The following is a 10,205-nucleotide window of genomic DNA, read 5'->3' on the forward strand; positions in this document are numbered from 1 at the left end:
TGCTAAATAAACCCCAGCTTTTCTGATGACTTAAAAGCTTTAAAGTTGGTTTGGACGAATACGCTTGTAATAGGCGCACACAATGTTAAATACCCCATCCTAGTTTTGTGTTGCGTGCTTCAAGGTCTACAGACGGACCCAAAGATATCGTGGTATTCTCTTAGACAGAAACCTCTCCTGGGCCCCTGAAGTGCAGAGGCTACAGAAGCGAATATCAGCAGCATCGCAAATTATTGGGTATGTTGCTGGCAGCCACTGGGGTAGCGATTGCCCCTCCATGGTTATGCTCTTCAAGTCGTATGTGTAGGGCCTGTTGCGCCATAGCCTTCCTGTCCTGCAGCAACTGACACCTACAAGCAAAAGACAGCTGGAGACGGCGAGGACTAACTGCCTCAGAAAATGCCTCGGAGTTCCAAAAGGCTCGTCATGTTCTGGGACAACTGCTGAAGCAGGTTGCCTCCCCTAGGACGTGCTACGGCTCCAAGAAATGCTCCGCGTTCATTTGAGGCATAGGGTACATGCACGAACCCATTTCCTGTCCCGTATTGCGGTTCAAAATCCGAATTCTAGCTTTGGTGAAACAATAAAAAGTATTAATGCCCCAATTCCAACTCAAGCACCGCCGACCATGCCACGGAACTTCCCGCCCTGGAATCTGACGCCTGTCCGGATAAAATCATTCATACCCGGAATTGATTCTAAAAAACATATACCTCAAATTGGCCTGCTGCAGATGACGCTTGCACACATTAACAGATTTTACTCGGCAACTACTCACATTTATACCGATGGATCAGCAACACCTCAGTGCAGCTCTTCGGGAATTTTCATTCCATCAAGTAAAAAATCATTTTCATATCGGCTTGAGCGACCGACTTCGCCTGCGTCGGCGGAGCTCTTACGGGATTAAAGAAGCACTTCGATATATTCTGCGCCAGCCGCCGACATGTTGGACCGTTTTCTCTGATTCGAGGGCAGCACTTCAAAGTTTACAACGCGCTAGCTGTTTCAGCTTTCACGAAGATGTCCAGCGTGACGTAACGTAATTGCACCATCTGGCATACGTCGCTGGACATCGCGTTACCTTCCAGTGGCTTCCAGGCCACAGCGGCATCATGGGAAACGGGAAAGCGGACGATGCTGCCCGCAGGGGCCTACAAATGAGAAAAAGAAAGAAGATTTTCTTCACGAAGCATGATGCTGCCACAATGACGAACGCACTAGCTCTGTCGGAAAGGAACCGCTTATGGTCCTTGCAGCAGCATCATTACGGCTTTTTACATTCCATAGACCCATATGTCAGAATGCGGCTGCCAGAGCGTCTACCCCGCCACTTTGAGACGTTGCTGCATAGACTTCGTCTTAATGCAGCACTAACAAATTCCTATCTACATCGGATCGGCCAGACATCAAGCCCATATTGCGACAATTGTGGTTGACTTGAAACTGTTGAACACATGTTACTGGAATGCTCTGCCTATGCCAACTCAAGGTGCCGTTTACAACATAAAATTGAGCGCCTCCACCCTGGACCATTGACATTAAGATTGATACTTGGACCATGGCCTTCTCCCTCCGCTCAGCGCAAAATCTTGTCCGGGCTATTCGAATTCCTCCAGGACATTGGTGTGTCCACGAAATTGTAGTCGTTCCTCCATCTCAAGAGCTTTTGAACTCAATACCCTGAAGAAGGATCATATTTTATTTTTTTTTCACTACTACTCTCCTTTTCTTCACACCTACTACCTTTTTCCCTCTCCTCCTTTCCCCGCAGAGTAGCATGCCGGCGAACTGATGTCAGCAAAGCTCTCTGCATTTTTCTCTTTAATAAAGAGTTTCTCTCTCTCTCTCTCTCTCTCTCTGTGTGCTTCAAGGTCAACCTACCTTGACAAGCTACACTAGATGTTACGTTTTTGTTTTAGGCCCCTTATCACGCCTATCCCTATTAGTAGAAAAGTATTGTTGGCAGAAACTTAGAGTTGAAAAAGCTGGTGGCATCATGCCAATACATCGTGTCAGTTCTTGCTTTTTGTACCCCGTCTAAATGTAGGATTTCCGTGAAACAGTCTTGTAGAATGAATGCACTTTACTGTGCATACACAAAACGTAGGTGCGGATGATATAATGCAGCGCGAAAGAGGCGAAGAGTGAGAAAAACACGGAACAAGCACTGTGTAACAGCCTGCCAAAGAAGATTTTCTTGAACAGCTCTGTGTGTTTTTGTGCACTGCTGTTCAGCTACTTAGTGGCCGGCAAACCAATTGAGGGCTTAAACAAGGCTTCGCGCCTACTCATTTTGCATAACTTTCCTAGTTTACGAGAGAAAGAAAAGTTTCTTATCTTGTTTTGGTTGCAGAATTTGAGAAAAACCCATGCAAGCTACCCTTGAGTAGAGGTCGCAAGTGCGACAGCCACCACCCGCACCGTGCCTATCGGTTTAACTATCAGAAGCAGACATGCGAACTGTTTCATCACAATGGATGCGGTGGCAATGGGAACTACTTTCACATCGAGGAGGACTGCTGGAAAATCTGCCAAGGTATCACATCGGATCTTGCTTTTTGCCCGTGCCTGGAAATATCATAAACTGTGGAAGCTTTGCATATTGGTCATTTCTCGGTAAAAGCTTTGCGAAGAACTAGAATGGCTTTTTATGACAGCTGTTTAGGAATTTTGATTTACAGTTCGTGAATACCTTTACCGCTTTTCAAGCATTTTAAACAATTTTTAACTGCACAAGTAGACAGACACACGGGTGATGCCTCTGTTGGTTGGTTACCATTTATATATCACATAGTATAGGTCCACCATGCCTTCTGCTTAACATCAAAGTAAATTACAGCAAAACGTTCGAGCGGGCACTTTGGTATAAAATGCATTTGTATAGAATCTTAGGATCATGGCTAAACATCAGTACAGCTAAAAACGTTTCGGGCAGTCATTAGATAATAAACCGGGTATTTTGAAGACAAAATGTGGCTAAAATAAAACAAATCTCTGGCGTATCAGCCCTGAATTAACCACGCACAGAAAGATTTATGATGCAACTACTAGACAAGTGAATGAACAGTAGAAAAGGTTAAAAAAATAAATTTGTGCATTGCTATATATATCAAGGGTATAAAAGTTTGAAACGCAAATCGGCGCATAATTATTTAAAAAACTATCTTAAGTGCTTTTTGCCCAACAAGACAAGCGTTGTGACTTTTATATTTTTTCTTGGTAGTATTACTACAAATTTTTTTGAATAATGGCAATGGTGTTATATTTGCTCAGATACGTGCGTTTCTCGTCATTGTATAAAAAAGATGGCATTTTGCATGTGTACATGTTAAGAAAAACCGTCATTGCAAGTAGCAATTTCGGGCAAACAACTTTTTTTGAATTTTTAGAATAAGTGTATGGCCTTTAAAATGATATCAAGACCAGTGCTACAAAACGGGGCAAACAGAAAGAAAGACCTACAGTGCCCTCACATAAATTTCTTGCGTTAGTCTCGCTTTGTAACCATGTATTTTTCTAGTACCAATATACGCAAACTATTCATGCTTCACCTGAGAGGCCCTTGTGCCAAGCTATCAAGGGTGCTAGAAGGGTGTTTTATTGAGATGTGCTTTGGTCCGCATGTGTTTCCGAAAAAGAATTTCCGCATGTTTGACCGCAGCTTAGGACATAATCACTTGGTTGAAGGTAAGTTAATCCCACCAAGTGTAGTAAGTACTTCGCTTCAAATATTGTTGTGCTCTCAGGAGTACTCTAACGCTCTTTGCAGTTTTATCCTTAAATCAATGACACCAGTGACAAACTTAAAATCCTGCCCTGCTTACAAGTAATAAATACTGTATGTAAGCATGGGTATTTATGTAGTCGTTGCAGACAACCTTTACCGGCAACATAGGTAATTTTTAAAGGGAAAATAGCTAGGTTTTATTGTTGTTCACACCGAAGAATTGGTACTTTGTAATTAAAACAAATGTAGGTACAATTGGGAGAATTCCACAGAAGCGACCACCTGAGTACTTTGCTGTGTCATCGTGTACATTGCAGTTTCGCTTTCTTCTTGAAAACAAAGACAGCAAGAAATGGCACGCAGCCTCAATCTGCTTCGTTTTCAACAACTTGAAACTGCACTTATCATTGACATGGCCGCCAAAAACTGCAGCTGCAGGTATTTTCTAGCCGCGTTTAGATAAGGTGAATTTGGGGTAGTTTGCTCATATTAATGATGCCAAAAACAGTGCAATATACACGACTACAAGAGAAGCATAAACGACGGCGCAACCCTCCGCCAGCGTCGTCGGTCTGAGAAGACGACTAGTTTTTTTTAAGTTTTTTTTATATAGCCGTCTTTCCCCTTTGACTGCTCTTAAGCTCCCGAAAGAGTAATGGTTGTGGCAAAAATGCATTCTTAAGGCCAATTTCTGTGCCTCTTATAACTGAGGGATGATCACATGGCATCTCTTTGTGTTTCGAAACAGCGACCTATTACAAAAACCTGAACACTTGCCCTTCCCTTACAGACCACTTGAAAAGCCGCTGCTTTCTGCCTATATCAACGGGAAAACTCTGCAAAAGAAGGAGTATGCATGAAGTCTACGGCTTCAACAAAAAGCACGGGAGGTGCGAGTGGTTCGTGCATTTTGGCTGTGGTGGAAACGCCAACTACTTCAAAACCGCCAAAGAGTGCTGGACTACCTGTGGAAGTAAGGAGTGGTTTTAACCTCTTCTCTTTTTCTTCTGACCACAGCTCCTTATCGTGCTTTGGGCGTTTGTGGCGAAAGTGTTGATTGGCTCTACAGGCAGGAGATGTGGCATCGGTCCTATGAAAATATCACGCACAACATAGCTGCTAAGACAAAGGATTAAGGCTATGTCCTTGTGTTTATTATATCAGGAGTAGTTGAGTTTTGCTGGAATTCGAACTCAGGACGTCCGGAATGCGGGACAAGCAAAAATTTACACCGGCACTAAGCCCCATGACAGGTGGACTTTGTGAAAGCCGTGTTTTGTGCGACCTATCAAAACGTATGTTAGAGACAGTTGCTGAGGAATGATGAAAAATGTGGGCATGCTAACCTCACAAGTGGCCATTGAGCGAGTAGCAATGTATGTTGCTTCAAATGTCATGTTTGCTTCGCGGTGCGAACTCGGGTCATGATTGACCCGGGATGGTTCCGATGATGCTTAGCGGGTTTACCTTTCTTACGGGGTAGTGTTGCAGAGATACGTTAGCAATAAAACCACTGTATATTCACACCGCCCCCGAACAACGTTTACCCGCCAAGGTGCTTTTATGGCAATCTTAATATTTCGTTGGGAATCGTTCCTGGATTTTTTTCCGCCAACCTTTTTTTTACTAGGTTGTACTAGTTTCCGCTTATTTTACGGTTAATATAATTAAACATAAGATTTAGTGTCTTCACTGATGCCGTTGCAAGCCGATACACCCTGCAGGAAAGCCAAATTTCTCTGACGATGAAGATGAAATATTGTGGGTGAAGTGGACGGAAAAGACGCGTTCCGTAGCCGAAATAAAACCTGGGTCCCTCGCTTTAGCCAGCTAGCGTATATTTGATTTCTCCTTTTCGGCATGGCCGAAGCCAATGCCAAGCAGCAGGTACACACCAAACGCAAACGCTCGGCCTACGCAGTGCATGATGGAAAACAGCGCAAGAACGATGGGCTTAGAAAAGAAGGGATACAGGACACGCGTTGGGAGACAGGACACGAGCTAGGACACGTACGGAGAGCACACCCGACAGTTGCTGTGGGTATTCTAGAAAAGTGGTGCGTATCTCCAGACTAGCATATACTCGCAGTGTAGGATTGGCCAACCAAAGAATTTATCATAAGAAAGCTTCGCGTTCAACCATCGTCGTCGTTAAACAGAGGGGTGCATGACTTTTTTCTCTTTCTCAATTTGTAGAGGACCATCTTCATACCTGCCGTGTGAGACCACGTGTAACGTCTCGTATAGTACTAGAGAAACAGTAGTACTATTTGGCGCGTTTTGCCTGTTCCTTCTATGCTACAGAGTTTTCCAAGTACAAGTGCACCCCTGGGCTTGGTGGTAAACAGCGGTTGGTAAGGCACAAACGATGGTGGTATGACATCAACACGGACACCTGCCGCCACTCCGCCTACTACTGGTTTCCGGGCCAGTTCCACTCACTTGCTGAATGCGAGAACGCCTGCATGGGTGAGTACTGATGGCGCACGCCACCCTACGAATCTGAACGTGGATGTCCAGGAAGGTATTTCTGGACTCCTCCACGGTCCATCATAGAGAACTACGCGCCTTCTCGTCGAAGGCAGTCTGAAGTGACACAGCAGCAAAGCAGCAATTATTTTGGCCCTTATGTATGAATTTTCTCTTTAAATATTGGCAGCCAAGCCGGCATGCCAATAAGGCGTTGCCGCTTTTCAAAAATTCTGAGATCGGTTATGACAATCTACAGAAAACCTTCGTTTTAACAAAGAATTTGATACGATAGCTGTTTTTATTCGAGGTGTTTTGCACTCCCCCATTCCGCGCATAAAATCACATCTTATTTGTTTTTGATAACAGATGTTTATTAACAAGGTTAGTATGGTGTTTCAGCGATTTCAGTATGAAAAGGTTTTAATGTTTCAGTTAAAGGTCTTGCGCACTTGTAAAGCTGTGACGCCGCGAAATGAGGCCATTGCCGAAACTGATATGACCAAGTACGCCATGCCAGCTAAACGTCATAGCGGACTTGTTCCGGGATATTTAGCTGTGATATAAGCGGCACAAGGAAGCACAACACGAATCTAAGTCACGTAATCTGCCCAGTCGATTTATAGCATAGAGGGACCCTGGTATTGCATCATTGTACCTCGTTCCTAAAGTAGCGTATGATTATGTACAGTTCTTTACGTTCTCAAATGGGCGTAGAAAAAAAAACCTTCTAAATTGAAAAAGCGGTCTTACCTTTATTTGTATTGCCTGTTATGCATTACCTATCGTTAGCTCCCGTAAGTTTTCTCCTTCGTTGTTAGGACTAAACAACAAGAAAAAACCCATTCGGCCGATTGCAGTTTTGACTGGCCTCTGAAATTATGAACAAAGATTTGTTATGTTGCTAGATTATTATGTCAGTGAATGCCAAAAACTTCTCATGGACGACGGTTTCAAGCAGCTTCATGTTTGGGAGTTTATGGCACGGTATATTTTTTTGTATTGCTCTTCAAAACTACTCTTACATTTGCGTCAGCGGATGTGCCTTTAGTGGCGAAACGGAAAAGGAAGATGGCTTCGCAGAGGCTACAACTGACTCATATCATGAACGTTTTCGAACCTTCTATGGCCGAGAGTAGCAGCCCTTACCGAATTGAATTCACGTGCTCGACTCAACACGCTCGTTTGAAAACTACACATACTCTGCACGAAGTTTTCTTGAAATAGTTTAATGACTATTGATAATCAGTATGTCTTCTCACTTCTGAAATCGAAGTTTAGAACTAGGTGCATTCCTTGCGACATTTCAAACACTCTCAGGAACTGGTCACGAATTATGCTGGGTGCACGGGTAATGCAAACAAGAGGTACCCCAGCCTAACGTTGCTAGTGTGCGCTCATGGAATAAAAGCTTTCTAAAATATTCAATCGCTTTCCAAAGTTCTTCCAATTCTGAGCCTCTTTGAGCCCTTTTGTGAGGTAACACAAGCAATATAGACGCATCACTTTATTAGCAATACTACGAGGACGTTAGAGCCTCTATTTGATAGCTCTACAACAGATACCCGCAACAAACCTAACGTAGAAACTTAGAAAGGGTGCCAGAAGCGGCGGCCGTGTTCTTTCCGAACAATAACAAATCGTTAGCAGCTCTTTCAGGCACGAAAAAAACAGAGAAATCGTGTACTAACCTCGCTCCTGGGCACGTTTTGGTACGGTGGGAAAGAGGCCCACCGTTGTCTGGACCTCATTCTCAGAGTGGGGTTGTTTACAACAGTGTATTCCAGGGCCTATCGCATTGCAGACGCTGTTTTAGTGAAGGAAACTTCTCATTTGCACTTTACTTTCACAGCAAGTATGCATAGTTCAGAGCTTTCTGACTTTACATTCTTACGTTTTTAGGGCTGCTGGTTTTATGACACTTTTTATGACACTTAAGAGCGCAAAGTGGCTTTGATAGTATTTTTAGTGCAGAAAGTGATGTCAGATATTGCAATAAAGGCTGCGTATACACGCAAAAATAAAAAGAAAATTTTAGCGCTACTATTATTTTTATGAATTGACGGTACACTGATTGCGGTATTGCGAAAAACTGCTTACCCTGGAATTCCTTGCTTGGTATGGCTCTTTTTGAATAAGTTTCTTGAAGTTCTGAAGCTAGGGTTTTAAAGGTTTTCTTGGCACTTCCGTCAGTGCGAGTAGTTTGCTACTTTTGAGGTGATGTCTTATAATTAAACAGCGTTGGTATAATTCCATTTTTTTACAGCCCCCTATGTTGCTGACTCGAGCTATGTTGACTTGGAGTGATCCTGAGTGCAACCGTGCTTAACTTCTATTGGGAACAATCAAATTCAATGGCTGTGTATGTTACATCAGGCCAATAAAGCAGCACGCAAGCTACATGGTGTTCCGTGGAACTTCAAAACGTCGTTTTGTATTTCGATTCTTATTGAGAAACCTCAAGAATTTGTTCCGTCTCATTTGTTGGGTAAACAGCTGCCGTCATATCAGAAAGCCATGCAAACGCCAAATAACTGATGCGTGTCCAGATTTATTAATTATTTTTTTATTGATGTAAGTATTTAGTTGTTTATTTATTTTTGTATTCATTTATTTATTTACCTTATGCACCCAAAGGACATTACATCAGGGGGTTTCGGTAATACTAATAGATATCTTATAAAAAAATCAATTATGCAGAGGATAAGAAAGTAATTTACAGAGACATCAAAAATATACCGAGAAAAAACCGCGACAAAGCTTTGCAGAGCAGGTACAACGGGTAAAGCAGTACTTATCGTTTATACACAAGCAAAGATTGCAATGGGTGTGATTGTTTATCAGTTCCAGTAAAAGCGGGTAAAGCAGTTTCATAAATTGAATATTTTGTGTGGGCGACCTAGCTAGCGGGCAGATACCTCCCCTTGTTTATCGACAAAACAAAGGGAGAATATTGGTGTTTCATTTTGTGAGAAAACCTAAATTCTATCTTGTACCCGTTCCGGTGGCTCAGTGGCTAAGGCGTTGTGCTGATGAGCACGAGGACGCCGGCGGCCGCTTCTTTGATGGAGCCGAAAAGCAAAAACGCCGATGGGAACGAGATTTTGGCACACTTTAAAGATCCCCAGGTGGTCAAAATTTATCCGAAGCCTTCCACTACGGTGCGCCCCACCACCTGCGTTGCGTCGGCACGTTAAACCCTACAATCAATCAATCAATCAATCAATCAATCAATCAATCAATCAATCAATCAATCAATCAATCAATCAATCAATCAATCAATCAATCAATCAATCAATCAATCAATCAATCAATCAATCAATCAATCAATCAATAGATTCTCACTTGCGATCATGATCGATAGGCGTAGAAATTTAGGTATCAGGGTTAATGAAGGTTGAATAGCATGGGGAAATCACTGTGGTATAATCTGTGGAAGAAAAATATCCCGAAAACGTTTTTCCGTATCGCAAGTGGTGAGAGATTTAAACTTTGTCTAATGGCTGACACACATTAATAACGAGAGTACTATGAAAAATAAACCGTGCCGCCTTGGTTTGGACGGGTGCGAGCATATCAGTAAAGATTTCTGGGCGAGGGGGCTATACTATAGAAAAGTATTCTTGGGTTGGTCTGATTACAGTATTAAATGCGCGAAGTTTGGTGTCTTTGTTGGGAACATTCAAGCGGCATTTAGGAACACCAGGCTTTCTTAACGCTTTCTTACTGCCAATTACTGGAGGTGAATCGTCTAAACCTGGTTCAAAACGCTCATAGACACTTCAGAAAAGCGATGTTGATGAATGAGAGTGATGTGGTCTTCATGAATGAAAATTAAATCATAGTATTTCATGACCCTGTGTTTGCGTTCAGAAGAGTGTTTGGTACGTACATGCTTGCTGGCTTCATCACGCAGGGGCGCATTTTTGATTCTCACGTGCAAAGCAGTCGAAAAACGGTTCAGTACCCAGTGGTGACCGATTACATTTTTATTTTCGGTTCTGTC

The 10,205-nt window shown here is 42.9% G+C and overlaps 1 protein-coding gene across 1 annotated transcript in view; it reads left to right on the plus strand.

Annotated features, from left to right (window-relative positions):
* The window catches only part of LOC144139512 (carboxypeptidase inhibitor SmCI-like), a 34,985-nt gene extending 26,385 nt beyond the window's left edge, over positions 1 to 8,600 (plus strand). The window contains exons 4-7 of the mRNA XM_077671830.1: positions 2,357 to 2,539; positions 4,521 to 4,703; positions 6,035 to 6,199; positions 8,466 to 8,600. Coding sequence (XP_077527956.1) covers positions 2,357 to 2,539; positions 4,521 to 4,703; positions 6,035 to 6,199; positions 8,466 to 8,506 — 572 coding nt within the window. The 3' untranslated portion in view covers positions 8,507 to 8,600. The remainder of the gene's footprint in view (positions 1 to 2,356; positions 2,540 to 4,520; positions 4,704 to 6,034; positions 6,200 to 8,465) is intronic.
* The last annotated feature ends 1,605 nt before the right edge of the window (positions 8,601 to 10,205 follow it).

The sequence above is a fragment of the Haemaphysalis longicornis genome, unplaced genomic scaffold (assembly GCF_048455015.1).
Source record: "Haemaphysalis longicornis isolate Haplotype H1 unplaced genomic scaffold, Haemaphysalis longicornis Haplotype H1 scaffold_5, whole genome shotgun sequence".
NCBI classification, from domain to species: domain Eukaryota; kingdom Metazoa; phylum Arthropoda; class Arachnida; order Ixodida; family Ixodidae; genus Haemaphysalis; species Haemaphysalis longicornis.